Source organism: Eupeodes corollae, chromosome 3, assembly GCF_945859685.1.
Source record: "Eupeodes corollae chromosome 3, idEupCoro1.1, whole genome shotgun sequence".
NCBI lineage: Eukaryota > Metazoa > Arthropoda > Insecta > Diptera > Syrphidae > Eupeodes > Eupeodes corollae.
In genome coordinates this window covers 86,646,004-86,665,721 of record NC_079149.1, presented here as the reverse complement: position 1 = coordinate 86,665,721, position 19,718 = coordinate 86,646,004, and the positions used below count along the sequence as shown (strand labels likewise).

At 34.5% G+C, this 19,718-nt stretch overlaps 3 protein-coding genes across 3 annotated transcripts; 2 read left to right on the top strand and 1 right to left on the bottom strand.

Annotated features, from left to right (window-relative positions):
* Positions 1 to 1,419: 1,419 nt before the first annotated feature.
* Positions 1,420 to 2,520, top strand: LOC129950085 (post-GPI attachment to proteins factor 2-like). The gene is made up of 2 exons (XM_056061887.1): positions 1,420 to 2,188; positions 2,273 to 2,520. Exons 1-2 carry the CDS (start codon positions 1,558 to 1,560, stop codon positions 2,416 to 2,418), a joined length of 777 nt encoding a protein of 258 aa, XP_055917862.1. The 5' UTR covers positions 1,420 to 1,557; the 3' UTR covers positions 2,419 to 2,520.
* An 8,778-nt stretch (positions 2,521 to 11,298) lies between these two features.
* Positions 11,299 to 12,373, top strand: LOC129951593 (peroxisome assembly protein 12). Its single transcript, XM_056063837.1, has one exon. It carries the CDS (start codon positions 11,396 to 11,398, stop codon positions 12,269 to 12,271), a length of 876 nt encoding a protein of 291 aa, XP_055919812.1. The 5' UTR covers positions 11,299 to 11,395; the 3' UTR covers positions 12,272 to 12,373.
* LOC129951594 (post-GPI attachment to proteins factor 2-like) lies at positions 12,306 to 13,467 on the bottom strand. Its single transcript, XM_056063838.1, has 2 exons — positions 12,587 to 13,467; positions 12,306 to 12,517 (listed from the first exon to the last, which is right to left on the bottom strand). Exons 1-2 carry the CDS (start codon positions 13,215 to 13,217, stop codon positions 12,381 to 12,383), a joined length of 768 nt encoding a protein of 255 aa, XP_055919813.1. The 5' UTR covers positions 13,218 to 13,467; the 3' UTR covers positions 12,306 to 12,380.
* Between the last annotated feature and the right edge of the window lie 6,251 nt (positions 13,468 to 19,718).

Genomic DNA, 19,718 nt, shown 5'->3' with positions numbered 1-19,718 from the left:
CGAAGTGCTAAGCCTTATTCACTATGTTCTTTTCTTTCATAAATGATCTTAGGGAGAAATTTATAAATTTGAAACGAGTGCCAAAATTGAGAATCCGGATGCTAACTATAAAGACTTAATGCAACGAAAAATAGTACTTACATATATATAAAAAAAAAAAAAACAAATCAAAACAAATATAAAGAAATAAACTTACATAAAATTAAAATCAACAAATATGAAAACATTAGAAATCACCCAAAATAAACAATACAAATTATCAAAAGTAAACTATAAAGAAAAATGTTCAACTATTAAAAATAAATTAAAAAATATTATAAAAGCATACAAAAATATCAGTTTAATGTTTTTTTTTAGTTCTTTTTAAAAAGTAAAAATATTAAAAAAAAAAAACTAAATTAATTTTAAAATGATTTTCTTAACCTAAATAATTAAAAAAATATATATATATTATACCTACTTTTTTGGCCCTCAAATCATATTGGGCCCAAGGCTCCAAAAGTTTAAAGGCGCCACTGCCAGTGCGATCAGTTTGGGCACGAATAATAGTGAATTTTTTCCGAGTGTCGTTTTGATGCCCTCATATTTCGTGTTTAGCATTTTAACACTTCTATAGGATCCACCACTTTTGCTGTTGAAGACGGATTCAAAATGTTCCCAGCACTTTGCTTTTCCATTCTATTTAACTAAGACAATTTTTGTATCTTCTATAATACTTTTCCTCTCCTTGACAAGGCTGATCAGAAGATCCATATCATCCTTCGAAATATTTGAACTCCGTTCTCTTTTGTTTGCCATTTTTATATTATAAAAAAAATCCAAATTCGAAATAAAAACGCAATGACAAATACTATGAAAGGTCTTACAGTTTTCATTTGTCAAAGGCTTTGCAACTGGAATGTTAGAATAGCTAACAAATAGTTACCCAAAACATACATTTATGAGAAGGATGGATGTAAAAGCACAATTCACTAACAGAAGCATCTAACTGGTAAGTTATTTAAGCGGTGGGTAGCCACTCAAAACATTCCTTTAACATTGCAAAACGTACCCTTCGAATACTAAAAGAAAAGTATAAACACATTTCCAGCCTACTACCTCTAATTCCTAGGTTGACACATTTTTCGCCTAATTCAACTGGACTAGTAGTGTTGAGCTTAAACTTAAAGGTACATGTGTCAAAATCAATTCCCTCTCCTTTGCATCTGGCTTGATTTTGTTTAAATTTTACCTTTTCATTAAAAATTCAGTATATTGTGCACTATTAATTTTGTGAAAATGTATATTATGAGTTATTGCAATTTTCCACTCACTCCCCTAAAGAGTAGCAAACTCTGCAAAATGTTGTTGCTGACTTAAGTACGTAAGGTAAATCGAACAAACCCAACAACCTCGACTCTCGTTTCAACAGCTGTCATTATTTACGTCAACAGTAAATAATCAAAAATATTTGAAATTTGTTTCTTATAAATATTGCTAATTAAATTAATACCAACGAATTTCTAATAATAACTCTTAATTTTAGATTGGCCACATCAATCGGTTATTCAGGACATAATGATCACCATCGATAAACGTGCAAAGGATCCCAAGCCAATTATAACCATAGAATTTGGACGTTTCACCTTGTTGATAGTTGGCTTGCCGTTTTCTAGTTTTATGTTTTGCGTGTTTTGTTCAGTATTTTTCTACTTTAAAGAATCAACTTATACCCACTGTGAAGTATCTAACTACCTTCCGTCCATTTCGGCAGCAATTGGAAGATATCAACCCCAACGGTTTGTCTGGCAATTGGCAATCTGCCTGCATTTCCTGCCACGGCTCTATATTGCCAAAATGTACGTAGAGTATTATAAAGAAACCATTAAGGACGATTACATGGCTATGGCGCACTTTGCGTGCTTCCTCAATGTTTTCGAAAACTTTGCATTGGTTGGATTATCATTGTGGACTTCGAACCAAAACTATAAATTGCATAAAATTTGTTTCCTGGTTTTTATTGCAACTAGTGAAATCTATATGCTTATCTCTTATTTTCTTAACGACGAAGGAAAACGTATAAAACGACTTAACACTCAAGAGCACTTATCACGACAGACAAAAGGCAATTTGTTTATTGTTAATCTTATTGCATTCGTGCTAGCGGCGTATTGTTTTAGACGTCATAACGATTATTGCGAACCAGGAGGTGAGTGGCTGAGAAGAATTTTGTTTCTCATCAAGGAGAAGACTTTCTCTTAATATTTATTGTCTTTTTTTTATTTTGTTTTAGTTTACACACTTTTTGCATTGTTTGAATATACAGTAGTCCTTATCAACATGGGCTATCACATGACTGCCTATTGGGACTTTTATGGACGGACGCTCACCTTTGACTGGAAAAACGGCCTCGCATGCACGAGGTCGAAGATTAGTTAATATTTAGTTAAAGGATTAGTACAAAATTATAGCTTTTTTATACACAAATATACTCATGTTGTAGTTATATTTTAATTAAAACAAATATTGAATGAAGCAGGACTTGTCGCATAATTTTTTTTTTTTTTGAATTGATATAAAGTGAGCAAGGAGATAATCTCAAACCTTGTGGTTTCTGATTTCCATGAGGTAGTTTTCAAGAAAGTTGAAAGGCAAAATGAAATTATCTTATTAAAATAAAAATTAAATAAACTCAAGATATTTCCAACATTTTATATAATGTTCAATAAGCTTGTTTTAAACTCAAAGAACGTGCTTGTGCTTTTTAGTTCTTTGAATCCTTTATTCTAATTTTTAGTGAAATTTTGTCCTTGTGAAACTCATAATTCCTTTTAAAAAATGATAATTCGACTAAGTATTTAATTTGTTTTTGCATTCCTTTTAATTAATTAAGAATAAGACCAAAAAATATAAAATACGTTACAAGAAAGTGGGTTTTAAAAGTGTACGACTCGTATAATGCCTCATATTTAATTCATTCTTTTTAGAGCAATTTTTTCATGATTGCAATTTCCTGAACAAAGCTTTAAAAATGATCGCAAATCCATAAAATACTTCGAACCATTTTACGCCTCTGGCAAATTAGAACTTTCTAAGTAACACACGAAGACCATATCAAATTAATAATAATTCAACTATAAATTCATTTTTTTTTTATAATTAGCGAACACTAAAAGGGTTTTGTATACCTTTAATATGCCAAATCCACAGGGTGAGTATTAGGAAAAGAGGGAAGGGTTGGATAGGAGGTGTCGATGTGCAATGATTTTAAATTTCTGAACATTGCAATGACAGGGAAAGATAGAGCGTGGCAAGACGTTCCACATTCGCGTAGCACGGCTAAAAAAGAATCTGTACTTCATAGTACGGCCGAAGTTGGGCTCAAGGGTAAACTGATGGGCATTCCTAGAAGCGCGGGTATTACGGTTAAATTGTTTAAGGGGAGGAATACAACTGGCTATTTTACTAGAGCATAGCCCGTTAAAATAACGGTGAAAAAGGGTGAGGCAAGAAATCTTGCGTCGATGTTCGAGTGACGTAAACGAGTTGATGATGTTAACGTCAACAATCATTTTATAAGCTCTTTTTTGAATACTGTCCAAGAGGCTTAAATAAGTTACTGGAGCACCAGCACAGAGATAAGAGTTATATCAAAGTTTCGGACGTATATTGTAGCCAAATCAGACGGAGAGAAAAATTTCTTGCAACGTCTCAAAAAACATCTTGCGGCATTTTTTGGCAACATCGCGTATGTGATCGCTCCACAAAAGGTGGTTGCTGATGCACATTCCGAGGATGTCAAGATTTTCCGTTTCGTTGATGCAAGTGCCACTCTTAGATAGTGGCAAAGAGTTTATCTCGCTTTAACGATACAAGACCGCATTGCGTTTTCGAAGCATTAAGTTCCACACGATTTTTTATTCCCCATTGTACAATGCTGTGTAGGCCGGAATTTGATGAGCTAATCATATTTTGCCGTTGCAGTTCCACATCCGAAGAGGAGGGTTGTGAGTCTGGAAACGAATATGAAAAGCTGAGATTGCTATCGTCAACGAAACAATGTATTGGTAGCAGACAGGAGCTCATTTATAAAAACGAGGAAGAGGGTCGGAGACAAAACGGAGCCCTGGGGCAATCCAACATTTATTTTATGAGTTTTAGACTTGAATCCGTCCAAAACAACTTGTATTGAACGGTTCGAATGAAAATTTTTAATCCAACGAAGAAGAGATTCATCGGTACCGAAAGCACGGATTTTCTATAAGAGAGCAAGATGCCAGACTTTACCAAATGCCTTTGAAATATCAAGTGCAATAATCTTACTTTCTCCAAAACGATGTAAAGATTTGTTCCCCTGTTTGGTGAGATAAACCATGAAATCACCAGTGGAACTATTGCTACGAAAGCCGTATTGCCGGTCATTAACAAGCTTCGGTTCCTCAAGATATTTCTTAAGCTAATGATTAATCAACGTTTCCATGACCTTAGAAAGAAGGGACGTTAGTGCTTTCGGTCGGTAATTTGTGGGAAAAGAAGATTCGCCTTTTTTTGGGATTGGCTGAACAAATACAGTTTTCCAACTACTCGGAACGAGCTTAGAAGAATAGGAAAGATGGAAAAGCTTACGCAGTGGTTTTGCTATCGTGGAAGAACACCTCTTCAGAATAAGAGCGCGGATACCATCTGGGCCAGCGGATTTAGGAATGTTGAGATCTTTAAGAACTCTCGCCACAGTTCGAGTACAAAAAAAGATTGGTCCCTAGAATCATTTTCGCGTTCAAGAACTGGGGAAGTCATGACAAAATTGAAATTTTCGGCGAACTGCCTTGCAAATAAGTTGGCTTTATCAATAGAGCTAACCAAAGGAGTGTCCTCGACAACAAGCGTAGGAACCGAGGAAGAGGGAGAATTCCTAATGTTTTTTACAAGACCAAAAATTCTTACTGCCTTTGGGACATTGCAGTATTTTTCGCCGTAATTTTTGGTCATGTACAAATTTTGTCCTTCGAATATAGGCGTTGCAGGCCTTCCTGGCTTGCTTAAACTTTTTCGGGTTTTCCTCAGTTGGATTGGCTTTAAAACTCCTTGATAACCTCTTTGCAGCTCGAATCGAACCATGATTTAACCTTGGGTTTAATACTCTTAATCCTATTCGGGATAAACGTTTCCATTCCCAGATGAATCATATCTGCACTAGAGTCTATGTCGCTACCGATTAAGCATAGCGACCAGTTAAAGATCCTGAAGAAATTATTGAGACCGTCCCAGTTGGCTTTCTCGTACTGCTTAAACTCAGTAAAAATCTCAGCACACATTCCTTCGGGCGTTGTCTGGCCCGAATGGCGAAGCCACGAAGAATTGGGAACATTGAAATCGCCCGTAATAACGATTTCAGTGTGAGGATACAGGGAGACAATTCTTTGTATGGAGTCAGACAGAGCATCAAATTCCTGAGAAGTTGAAACTCTGTCCAGGTTTGGGTTCCGATAAAGAAAACAATAGTGAATGAAGTGCTTATTTGCGGAAAGTTTTAACCACATGAAATTAAAAAGGGATTTGGTACAATGACCGTATTTTGGTAAAAGTTGATTTGCAACATCCTTCCTAATATATGTATATGGCGAAACCATGGTGTGAGAAGAATAAAGGGCACCAAGCAATACCCATGAATACAAAATTCAGCAGGAACATCACGTGAGGTTTTTGAGGTACACTTTTTAAAATTCGAAAATACACGTACATATGTATGGATATAATAAGGCTATGTATAATTTTTTTTGAGGCCATGTAAAATTATAAAGTAGCTTTTTGTGCAATAAAATCCGTGATGGTTTTCCAAAATTATAATCCTTTTCTTCCATATTCAGTTGAAATATTTATATTACTTTTTAACTTCAAAAGTTGTTAGATTTCACCTGTCTTACAAAAATATAAAAGAAACTCTAAGCCATTTAAGCTTAAATGGTTTTAAAAAAAAGGCAAAAAGATTAGAAAGTAAGTTCTGTTTTGTAACGAATCTGTTGTATAAACAATTTTATTATATCAAGGTTTTGAAATATGTACATACATATATTCAAAAATATAAAATAATATCGAAAACGGGTATATTTAAAACTTGAGAAAATAGTGTGAATTTGTACAAATAATTTTCTTCTGGTTAAGCGATTTCAAAACGCTGCGTTAAAAACCCATTTTTTACATAAACGATCAAATATTTATTCACTAAATCTACGTTAAAAGTAAAAACGTTAAATTAAAAAAATTGGTGTTGTTGTAGTTTAAGTAAGGCTCCGCCTGACCTCATGCTTCGTCGGCCTATCCACCGGCATTTTGGACCTTGTCCATAGAACTTGTTGTTCTCAATCACCTGCTTTGTTGATTTTACTAGGTACACCCGAGGTTAATGAGACCATGGTTGCCTTCAACTTTGCCTATATTTTGCAGCTAAAACTAGAAAAAGAAAACAGCTAAAGGCTGGTTTTTGTTGGGGTAAAATTTACCGTAACAAATAGTTAAATTAGAATAGATTTTTATTAACTATTAAAGTATCAAATTCGACTTTTTCTCGAAACTTTATATAGCTTCAAATAAAGACGCATAACTAATGAGAATTTCCAAAAACTACAGTTAAATACATAGGTACTAAAATGCTTTAAATTGTATGTAAAAGAGAAAGATTTATGCTTTTTAGAATCATCACAAAATTTATAAGAGATATTTTGAGTTTTAAGTTAGGCTAAAAAAAAACGGTTTTTGGTTGGTTTTAGCATTTTTAAAGGGGAACATTTTTAAAAACTTATCACTGTTAAAGTCCTGATTCTTGATTATTTTGTTAAATGCGTTTTATATTTTTATTCAATCAAATATATACATACAAATACAGGGTGTTCTACAATGCTCGTCACAGAAGACAGCCGAGTTCCTGAGGTCACTTTAAGTCAACAGACTTATTGGTAATTCGATTGTTTCCTTTTAAAGTTATAAGGTTTTCCTATTGATATTTTGACACTGCTTCAGCGTTAATCCTATATTACTAATTTAAAAATTCCAATTTTGATCACAAAAAATAATATTAACTATTATAATATGGAGTCCCTGAGAACCAATCTTTAGCTTCATAAAGGCCTACGATGTTTACCCTAAGGCACTTTTTTGTTGTCTTGGCTTTGTTTTTTTTGTTCCAAAATCCTGTAGAAGACTCTTTTTATCTACATATGTACATTGAAAAAAAGTATTTTTTGAACCCTTTACCAAACCCTTTACCAGATATCTGTGATACAACTTTTCAAATTCGTTCCCAAAAATATAGGGATGAGAGACTTTGGAGTGAGACTTTTAATCAAACCATAACAAATCGCCTGTGATGGAAACGTTTGACCCTTAGAACAGAATTTTTATTTTGATATAATGATGTGGCATGCTCACTTCTCGTTTGTCGAAGTAAAATTATTTCTTCCGCAATAACTTTTTAGAGTCGAGGTCTTTACAAATGATCTGTAGGGCGTCAGCGGCATTGATATCCCTTATGTGTAGATGCTTTCTAATCAGTATTGAAATGGATCCGGTAAATATATCCAATTCTCTTATCTTTCTCTTTCGATAGGGTCTTATTGGTATTCGTTCCCGTACTGCTTAAGTATACAAATGTGGGCCGTGCACAAAGGACTACTTTTTGAGCTGTCATCTATTCTTAGAAACATAGCAAACTGGCGGAGAATCCCATTCCCGAACATTATTGCGGTTCTCCATGGTTTTATTATTTTCCATTTATTTATTGCTCTCTAAAGTGAATAGGTATTTAGAAAAATAAGATAACTATTTTATATTAAGTGGAAGTCTTGAGCAACAAGGTCTTGAGGTGTATCACGAACAACACGTTATCAATAATTATTATAAGCTTCCTTTTTTTATGAAAAAAAAAGCTTACGGTTCATTCAAAATGGTAAAACACTTCAATTTTAACTACCTATGTAGAATATTCTATCAAGTCATTACTATTCATAAACATGTTAAACGGTACATCAAATTTTTTTCGTTTTGAAATAGTGATGGCAAAACATAATTATCGCACAAAACAAAGTCACAGCTTATATGATGCACTCACTCTTAAAGATAAAAAGTTAACGGTTTTTTCTTCTTTACCAAACAAAATCCTGGTAGGCGAGTTTTCCTAAGCTCGCTTCAGTTATTGATCGCATTTCTTTTGAGATTGTTGGTTTTTTTTTTCGAAATGGTACGTCGTACTAGCATTGAAGTCCGTGAGTTAGTAATTAAGCACTTTAAAGACGGTAAAAGCCAAAGAAAAATTGGCGAAATATTAAAAATAAGTCCATCTACGGTTCAACACATAATCGAACGCTATGTTCAGGAAAATCGAGTGGTTAACAAGGGAAGAACGGCTCCAAACAAAATTTTCTCTGCGAGCGATTGTCGTTGGATTGTTCGTAAAGTGAAGGAAGATCCAACTTTAAGTGCAGTAAAGCTAGCCCAGGAAGCTGAAAAGTATTTAAATAAGAAGAGCAGCGCAGAAACCATCCATCGAATCCTGCGAGAGTCAGTTTTCAATGGAAGAAGTGCCCGGAAAAAGCCGTATATTAGTGCAAAGAACAAAATTGCAAGAATAACATTTGCTCGTGACCCGAACATAAAGGACTGTTTTCTGTTATACCAAGATAACGACCCAAAACACAAATCTGGTATTGTGCAAACTTGGTTGATATGGAACTGCCCCCATGTCATGCAGCCACCCGCGCAGTCTCCAGACATAAACGCCATCGAAAATTTATGGTCTAAACTTGAGCGAGAAATACGAAAACACGAGATAAGATGCAAAGACGATCTCAAAAAGGCGCTCTTGGAAGAATGGGGAAAAATACCTCCAGACTACTGTCTGTCGGTCCTGGAGCAAAAAGGATATCCTACTAAGTATTAGTGACACACTTTTGAACTTATAACTTGTTTTTTTTTATATTACTTTATTAAGTGCATCATTTAAGCTGTGAGTCTATTTTCTAAGAATACATTTTTAAGTTAATATTAAAATGTAAATATAGTGTTGATTTAATTTTTTGTTTGCTTTTCCATTATAAATGAAGTTCTTTTAAATAAAAAATATAAGATTTTTTTGTCCACTAATAAGTGCGTGCTTATTTTTTGAGCAAATAGGGAAAACTAAGACTGCATCATTTTAGCTGAGAGCCACTGTATTTGTGGCTTCACCACTTAAAAAAAAAGTAGTTTGAAGATTGAGAGGTTTATATAGGGTGTCCCAAAATTAACGCAAGATTTGAATTAAATAGAAAATGCCGTTTTCAGTCTTTTGATAGTTATATTTTCTTTAATAATGAAGACACGTTGTTCTATCGTGTAACGCTCCATTTTTAATAACCCTATACTGTTAGCTGTCAAATTGTTTTTTTTTTTCAGGGTTGCCAACACTTCACTGCACAAATGGCGGCAAATTCAAATCTGGCGTAATTTTGGGACACCCTATATAACTGAATAATGGCCGAGCAATGTGAATGATGTCCCAGGTGGGTAATATCCTAGTAGTGTAAGTATTGCAATTGTGTTTAAGGCAAGGAACACAACCGACAGTTTCACAATAGCCGGTTGTAATTTATCCGTTTAAATAAACATAAACAAGTCAATGTTATTGTCACCAATTATTCTAAAAACTCTTCTTTGAATACTGTGCAAAAGGCTTAAACAAGTTGCTGAAGCGTCAATCCAGGGATGGGAGATTATTTACTTAAGTTTTAGACGTCTCAAAAAGTGCAAACATCTTGCTGCATTTTCGTATTGTTGAAAGAGTTGGTGATGCATGTACCGATAAAATCGAGATTTTCAGTTCAATTGATATTTGATGCCAATACTACTCATACATAGTGCCAGTATCAAGGCAGACTTGCATTTTCTTAGCATTGAATTCCAAGTGGTTTTTTGTTGTCAATTCTTATGCTGGTTAGGTCAGAATTTAATGAACTTTGTCATTGCAGCACAGGTTTTCTAAGACCTTAATTTTTTCGCAGCACCTTTTCAAGCAACCTTCGAAGAAACTTTCTGTAAATTGAAATGGGAAAATAATGGTTTCGAAATAAACGGTAAATTTGTATCAAATCTAAGACTTGCAGACCATAACGTATTAATTGCCACAAACAAAAATGATCTACTTTGAACTTTTGTTGAAAATGGCTTATCCTCTAATCGTCAAAAAACCAAAATAATGAATAATGGCAATCACTCACTTTAGATTACGTGAAAGCCTATAGGCAGGTTCAGAAAACATAAGCGAGTTGAAAGTAAGACAATGGGCAGGTTCAGACAACATAAGTGACTTGAAAGTTAGGCAAGTTTCAAGTATCTTATTGGCTGTCAAAAAATTACCTTCCAACTAAGGCAACTTTAATTTAAAGTTGACTGGAAAGTTAGTCAAAAAAATCTCAATAACTATTAGGTCAAGTCTACTTCTTTTAAAATGACAGTTGGTCATGTTTCTCCATTCAACTGAAAGATGAACTTTATTACTCTATGATTTATTTATTTTTCTGCACAACTTCATTTAATACTTTCTGTAAAAGGGTTTCTTGTCAATGTGGAAAAGAATCAAGTAATATTTTTTAACAATAGAAATACAAATCGTGATGGAACTGAAGCTAGCCTGAGGAGTATTTTGTACACAATAATGTTTTTAGTAATTTCTGCACGATCAACTGCATATAGAGGTTAGTGCAGTAAAGTTCCGAGTTTAAAGTTTATGACACTTGAAAAACTAACTAGTTGCCTTGGTCAAAATGTGCGTTCAAGGAATGAAGTTGACTGCAAATGAAGTCCCTTATGTTGTCCGAAGATGACCTATAACTATTTGGGTCAGATAATATTATTCGCCGATAAGGATATGAAAAATGTTAACCAAAGAATAAAAATCAATTGGCTACAAGTTTGGAATGTGAAAAATTCTCTTCATGTAAATATCTCGACTCGGACAAGGAAATGCGTTTTTGACTCGACGATTCTTTCAGTCTTAAAAATCCACAAGAGTCCTCGAAAATAAAAACTGTCAAAGAGCCATGGAAAGAGTGATTTTGATAAGTTAAGACTATTAGTACGAATTAACCACGAACAATTAAGAACTTTTATGAGTGAATAAAGCTTGAATAATAATAAGAATAATAAAAAAAACCCTAACTTGGAACTTTTTTCTGGACTCTAGTGTATGTTTCATCAACACATGCTTTTTCAAGACTCGAATATAGTTTCTTCGATTCTCTGGCAAAGCGCTGCAACAAAATATTTGACATTCCATCAGCTGTTTAATTATGTTAATTTGTTTTTGTTTGTTCATTTAAATTGTAATACAAGATCTATAAAATAAAACTTATAACATACTCTTATTATTTTGTTAACTTCATCAAACATGGCTGAAGGTGCAAACTTTGCCCCTAATTTGGCAAACAACCCATCAATATTTGAAGTATCAGCATCAGAAGTGCTCGACAATCTGATCTATCCAGCTTTTTCAAAAATATTTGACTACATCGGATTGAGACTCAACATTCATGTAAATGGAACTACATTCTCTGAAGATCTCTCGCCAGCTGTAACCTTTGCACTCCAATATTTCTACCTCAGGCAACGGGGTGGCTCGTTTGGGGAAAGTTTTTATGGCTTACAACGAACGACGACGTTAAATGAAGACCAAATTTCAAATCGAAAGAAATTCCTGTCGGCTACGCTTCTCACACTTCTGCCTTATTTAGAGAGAAAACTTCGACAGCGTAGCACACAACACGAAGCCAGCCAGTGGGAGGAATATTTGATAAAAGCTTTCCATGCTTACAATGCTGCCAAGGCCGTTAACACATTCCTATATATCGCTAAGTATTCAGTATGTCATTCACCGATTCTGCGTTTTCTTGGACTGAAATTACGTTATCCATCGAAGGAACATCGCGAAGACAGGGCTTCGTTCATGATCTTGAAGTTCCTAGAAATGATGGCATTTTTCCTGCAATTCATTCAATGGTGGTACTCAAACAAGCAACGACATAAAATCGGCGGTCTACAAAATCCCGATGCCATCAGGAAATCCAAATTAGACGAACTTCACATCCCCAAAACTGGAATCTGTCCTATTTGCCTAATGAAGATCTCGAACCCTACCGCATGTGCTGTATCAGGTTACGTTTTCTGCTGGAAATGCATAGCCAATCAAATAAAACACAAAAAGAAGTGCCCCGTCACTGGTTATCCTATCAGCATTGAAGACCTAGTAAGGATCTATGAGAATTAGTTTAAGTTTAAGGTAGAAACGAAAATGTGAATGGTTTGGGTTGCAAACTATGTTTGCTTGGTATGTATATTTCTAATAAAAATTAAGTAAAATGCACTATAATTTTGGTCTATGACCGTGTAAAGTAAAGCCCGTTCTCCCAATCGAATGAGAGAGTGCGTCCGAAAAAGTCCCAATACGCCGTCATGTGATAGCCCATGTTGGTCAGCACAACTATGTACTCGAAGAATGCAAAGTACGTATAAACTGCGAAAATACAAAAAAAATTGAATAAGAAGAAAATCAATAGTTATTAAAATTGATAAATTGACTTACCACCTGGTTCACAGTGGTTGTTGTGCCGCACAAAGAAATACCCAGCCATGGCAAAGGCTATTATATTGATAAGAAACAAACTGCCCTTGTACTTCAAGGCCAGTTCTTCCTGTCTAGTTGACGTCGTCATCTTCTTGCCAAGTTTATTGAGAAAATACGATATCAACATGTAAATCTCGCTCGTTGCAATAAATAAAATAAAACAGAATTTGTGCGTTTCGTAACTGTCACTCGAAGTCCACATTGATAACCCGAGAAGGGCTAGATTTTCGATGACATTGAGTAGACAAGCGAAGTGTGCCAGTGGCATAAACTTAAATCGAATAATTTCATGGTAATACTCTACGTACATCTTGGCTACGCCTAGTCTGGGTAGAAGATGGATGCAAATGGCCAGCTGCCACACAAATCGCTGTGGCTGGTAACTCCCAATTGCCGCGGATATGGACGGAAGGTAATTGGGAACATCACAATGGGTAAAGGTGGATCGTTCGAAGAAGAACAACACCGACCAAATAACGCAGAATATAAAACTCAGCAGTGGCAAGCAGACTGTGTAAATAGCAAAACGACCAAATGCGATTTGGATTTTAGGCTTTGGACCGCCAACACGTTCGTATGAGGGAAGCATAACTGCACAAGCTAAATTTGTTGATGCCTTTTTCACTAGCTAGAGGAAATTATCGTCGTTTTCTTTTGAGTTAATCACATTATAGGAAGAATTAACTAATTTCGCTTTTTAATGGTATTGTTTTGTAAACAAGAGATTAATTAGCACGTCTAGCCGTTGCATCTACAGAATAAGAACGTTGAACTAATTAGAGAAAAAGAAAAGCAAAAGACACTTCTGCAATTTTGCTTTTTTTCTTTATTTTTTCTTTCTGCAACATGAACGTGACTGACAGCTGATTGTGCAGAAGCAGAAAATGCAGTACGAGGCTCGATGAAAGAAAACAATCGATGGGAGCGTTCAGAGATAACAACATTTGTCTGGTTTTTTTTTTTTTTTTGTTTTGGAAAAGGTGTTTTTTTAGAAGTTTGGTTTTCAAGAAAAAATGATACACACAATTTAATGTTGGGTCGAGAATTTAGATTTCTTATAAGGGTTTGTTATTATGTTTTAAAAATGATTTCAGACGAATTGCCGCAATGGCTGGCTGAAATAATTTGTTATTGGGGTCGTATGTCAGCAATAAGTCGTTGAATATTCTCTCCTAAGGCGTCTATCATCTCAGGATTATCTGCGTAGACAACCGACTCTAAATAATCCGAAGAAGTGTAGTCCAGAGTGGTTAAAACGCTGGATCTTTCTTTCAATAATTTGATTGTTCTTTGGCTGTATGGCATATAGTGCCATCTTGTTGCAAATGTTGTCCAAATCAACACCCTTCAATTCAATCAAGAAACAATATAACCGGTGGGTCGATTCCAGAAAGCCCGGCGGATCGCATTGAAAGCGAAAACTCAATTTCGACCGTCTTCGCTTTGAGTTAATTTCAAAAGCGAACATAGAAGAAAGCGATCCTTCCATTTTTCCAGCTAAAATGTCAAATATTTCCAATCCATTTCCATGATATTTTCCAATTTACCATTTATTTGTCAGCTGTTTCCAAAAATATGACATTTCCTTTCACTAAAACTAATTGTTTTTCTCCGAAAAAAAGTATCTTAATGTTTGTAGTTATATTTTAATATTATTGTTGATAAACAAAACTAGTTTTTAATGGACTCCATAAGTATTTTTTTAAATGCAGAAAGAGAAGAAGCAAGAAAAGAAGCTAATTATTTAAATATTCCAAGAAAACTATTTAGAAGTGGGTCTTCGCCTTTTGATGTTTCCCCCAAAGAGTGTGTATTTAATTTCTCTTTCCTCTTTGCCTTCAATACTCAAGCTTGCCGCTACATTGCGATTTTTGGCGGAAGGTTCGTACCAAAATAGCGTTGGGCAAGACTACCGAATTGCTATTTCTCAACCAACGGTATCGAAGGTTTTGAGTGAATCTTTGGACATACTGGAGAAGAAACTATGCCCAAAACACATAACGTTATCGTTTTTATTCCGTTAAATAAGTAATTGATATCTTTGATTTAATATATTAAAAAAAACACAAATAAAACTTATTTTTGTTTACATTTTGTTGCAATCCGCCACTATCACGCCTGTCACTTTTAAAACCAACTAGAAGAATGACATTTTGTTGGAAAGAACTTTCGCTTTCCAAATGGAAAGCGAATCGCTTTTGAGAATATAAAAACACAAATCCGCCATTAAAAGCGATCCACAGCGCTTTCTGAAATCGGCCCTAGGCTTTTGGAAAAAAAAAATGGACTGATGATTCCATATACCCATAAAGCACACCAAACAGTTATATTTTGAGGATGTTAAGGCGTATTCATTATGATCCTTTCAAATATGACGATTTGTCTTACTGATTAACCCTTTCAATCAAAAATGAGCTTCATCGCTGAACAAATATTTCTTTTAGCAGTAAAAGTGCATGCTTTTTAAATGCTACTCTGTTTAGTATTAAGTCTATTTATTATGAAATTGAAAACCAAACTAAGCATGATTCAAGTGACAGCTGTCAAAAAGTGCATTTCTAGATTTGCGAAAGTAACCTTTGAAAATGTATACATTTATTTACTATTTTTTTAGCTGCAACAGTTAGCAAATAATTGCCCAAGGTGCTTTCAACCGCTTTTGTCTTTGTCCCGAGAGAGGCCTTTTCTACTTAATTGCTGTCTTAGACCAAAGAAACAGCGGTTAGTAAGATTAGTGCTTCTTCATAACTAAGCCTAGGTAGATAAAGTTGGAGTGCAGAGTTCTTGCGATTATGTCAAAGTCATCAGCATAGGCCAGCGATTGGACAGATTTTTGAAGGATAGTACCTCTAATGTTGACATGGGAGCCCTGGGGCCCTCCTATGCAAGTCGATTCTACAATGAAATTGCTCGAATTCAAAAAATTGGTACTATGTATCTAGTTGACTACTTTCGAACCAACGAGAATAGAATAGTTCTAGTAGTGCCAACTATGTATATTCTTATGATCTTTCGATTAACCGAGGAACTACGTAACTCGAAAGTAGAATTCAAAATAAGGTAAAATCGAAAATAATCACTGTACATCAAATGCGTTTGCGAGCCAAGTTTGTTTTGTTGTCAAATGTTGAATATGAGTTCCACCTTCACCCAATCACACCGGAAATTCGTAATTTTCCCAAAAATAGCGTTTGTGCTTTCGTTTCTCTTTCTCATTTAATTCAAAATTCATCATCAGCGGGCTAATGACTCTTTCGATTGAAGTCAAAACTTTAACATGTTTTCCTGTGCAATTCCAGCGTTCTTGTCACCACCGATTTGGTTTTGGTAAGCTCCTGTTGCCAAAAAAATCAATGCTGCTGATAACTTAATGATAATCGTAACAGCATTTCTCCTTCTGGGAGTAGTCATGTCGAATGATATTGTGTTAAGTAAGAAAATAAATCCGTCTTTAGAAAGACAATAGCTCTTAACAAAACTAAAACAAAAGTATATATTATTTATTAAGAATGCGTTCAAAAATTCTGCCGTATATTTGTATATGTACAAAACTTTTCTCACTCAAATCCATTATTTTGGAATTATGTATCTTTTATTCTTCTGCTTTTAATTTGCTCGTACCGTTCTTCATTTCCTTGCAAATTGAACCAAATTCCAACGGTGCCCATTTTGTAATAATTATTCTTGTTTAAAAATTTGATGTTTTACTTTTGTTATGTTCTTACAACTGTCAAAAAAGTTGGAATAACCGGCATCCGATTCTAGTTTCATACGTAGTACGATTTGAAAATAGAATCGGAAATGAGTTTCGAATAGAATCAAAAGTAGAATCGAGTTACATAGTAGTACCCGTAGCATGATGGTTAGTGCGTTGGACTGTGACTCCTGTACAATCGGGACGTCATGGCACAAGGCGGAGCAGAGCTCCTTCGGTTCAGTAGGGCTGTGTCCGAGCGGGACCGAACTGATAGGGTGAAGCAGGAGAACCAGTTTTGGTGGCTTCAATCGGTAATTGATATTGGGTAGTCGGGATGGGGTTTTAAGCCTTGGCCGGCTTACATACTTGTTTTATGTTTAGGGTTTAGTTTTAAGTAGAATAGGCATGGTGGCACGAAAAAAAAAAAATAAAAAAAAAAAAACTAGAAATAATAAAAAAAAAAAACTAGAAATAATAAAAAAAAAAAAAAACATTAAAAAAAATAAATAAAAAAAAAAAAAGACAACGAAATATGAAAAACAAAAATGTTAGATAGTTAGATTTGCTGCTGTGGTTGTTCTAGTTTTAAGTAGTTTATAGGTAGTTTAAGTTAGCTTTAAGTTTTATTTAAGGACCTAACTTTAAGTAGTTTGTAAGTAAAAATAAATTAAAAAAGGTTATTGATATTAGTTTTTTCAAAATTTTCTAATAAAAACAAAACAAATAAAATTTAAATTGAAGTAAAATAGATCTTAAGGCCGAAAGGCATTAGTAATTAGTGTTATAGTTTAGCTTACATCCCTATTATGAGTATCAATTTGATAGTTGATAATATCTATCAACTATTTGATGAATCGGTATTATGAACATCAACTTTTAATTTTTGAACCGATTGTGAATGAGATTTTTTTCTCGTTTGACGTTTTCAATTATTGTTTTAAAATTTTGTTATGTGTCTGGACTTCTGAAACAAAAATTTAAAAAAAAGTTACAAAAAATAAGATAGAGACAATTGCAACTGGCGGAGGACCTAATAAAACAATCCGATTGACTGATGATGAAGAAGCAGTAAGTCGCCTAATGCATTTTAATGCCTGTGTTAATCCCCCGGGTGTTGAATTTGGGTTGCAATTAACAAATTTGACTGACGAAGGTGTTATTGCCGACGAAGACGAAGCAGTGCAGGTCGAAGAAATTGTACCCTTAGTGCAATCACCGAAAAATAGTCAACCAAGGACCTCAAATAAGGACCAAAATGAAAAAAAAAAGACTTGCATTGCTGGAAAACCAAACGTCGGCACAAGATAATTTTTACAACAAAATGATTTCTGAGATGAGTAGCATACAAACAACATTGAATCATCTTAAAAAGAGTATGGACAATATTGAATACTACAACAAAAAAACTTATATTTTGAAAAAAGAAAAAAAAAGTGAAATCCTTAAAATTAAAAAAGAAAAGTTATTGCTCTACAAGGAAAACATCAAAAACAAAGAGAACGACAGAAAAACAAAACTAAAACTTAAAAAACAGCTCTTGGAAATCGAGCAAGCGAAGCAAAATTTAATGAACCATTATCATCCAGTTTGATTATTACTGTGTAATTAGTTATATGACTGAATTTAATTTAATTTTTAAGTTTTTATATGAAGTGAATTTTTAGTTTTTGAGTTTTTACGTGATTCTGTTTAAGTTTTCAATAAGTTATCTTTATTTTGTCTTTTAAGTTATTAAAACATCTATGAAGTACAAAAATTCCGCTTTTTTATTGATTAATTATTCGCTAGACATTTATTCATTTCGCATAAAACTTGCAATGGAATCTCTTATGCGGCTGCCTTCAATAAATGTTGGTTTTGCAGGATCAGGGGAAACATGATGGATTTCAAGAATGTTTTCTTCATAAAAGTCTTCAGGATTTTCCAATCTATACTTTATACAAATGTTATGCATGTTTCTTATGTTTTTTTCTTTAAATTTATGTTTGTTTCTTTAAATTTATATTTTATTCTATGGAGAGAATGAAAAAAACGTACCTTCTATAATTTTTTCTAAATTTATTTGAGACGTATCAACCAAGAATTTGTGGTTGATATGATAATTGATGTGTATCTATTTTTTTGATATCCGTAATACCAAGTAATGTCAAAAAATCATTCACAATAATGATAAAATTCACAGTTCATCAACAAAGTTGATAGTTGATAGCCATAATACCAATGCATTAAAAATATTGTTATGTATCAAGTATCTAGTTGATAGCTATAATAGGGCTGTTAGAGTGTCCGTATGGGACCATTAAGTTAGTTGTAAGTTATGGATAATTAGGCTAGTTTTATGAATTTTTGTCTAGCTTTAAGAAAGTGCGTTGGACTGTCATGCAAAGGGTCTGGGTTCAATCCCTGCCTGTGCCACCTTAATTTAAAAAAATAATTTTCGCGGGTACTGCCTCTTGCGAGGAATTGACAAATCTTTCAAGAGTAATTCTTGTCATGAAAAAGTACTTTCTCAAACTAGCCGTTCGGATTCGGCCCAAAATTGTAGGTCCCTTCCATTCCTGACAACAGTACTCGCACACAGGAATGGTTGAGAGTTGTAAGTCACTAGGCCCTGGTTCACAACGGACTGTTGCGCCACCCCATTTGATTTTGATTACAGCGCTTCACCTCGCCTAATGCCTCTTTTGACATCAAAAGATTCGGTTAAGTTCTTTTCAACCTTGCTGGAGCATCACGAATTTTAAAAGTTAATCCTGCACAAAGTGACGAGTTTGGCTCTATACAGTTCGTACCTATAGATGCTGTCATATGCGGCCTTGAAATCGACACAAAGATGGTGAATGTAATGTGAATATTTGATCAACTGTGGACTTTTCTGGTCTTAAGCCACACTGATAAGGCCCTATCAGGTTGTTGACGATGGGCTTTAGGCGTTCACATAATATGGCAGAGAAGATTTTGTAGGCGATATTAAGTTTGACATTTATCTGCTCCAGCGACCTTGTTAGACTTCAACTTAGATATGGCAAACTTTACTTTGTCTTAGTTTAATTATGATGTTTCCACTTTCGTCTTTGCAGCCTTCATTTCGAGAACTTGCATAAAGCACTTGTGAAATCCGTTTCACCTGCTCCAAGAATTTCGAACTTTATTTTCGCTTCTTAACTTTTCAGTATCTTCGACCGCTCTCGCTTTTTCCTTCTGAGAAATCGGTGTTTTTCTTTTACTGATAGAGCTCGTGAGAAGCTATCGTCCTTCTATACAGCGCCACTTTGCGTTCCTGTTTTTAGGCTGTATTTGCCTGCCGACATTCCGTATCAAACCAGGAGTTTCTTGTTGATGGCTGTTTTAAACCCAGCACGTAAGAGGCGGCTTCTCTGATTGCATCTTAAA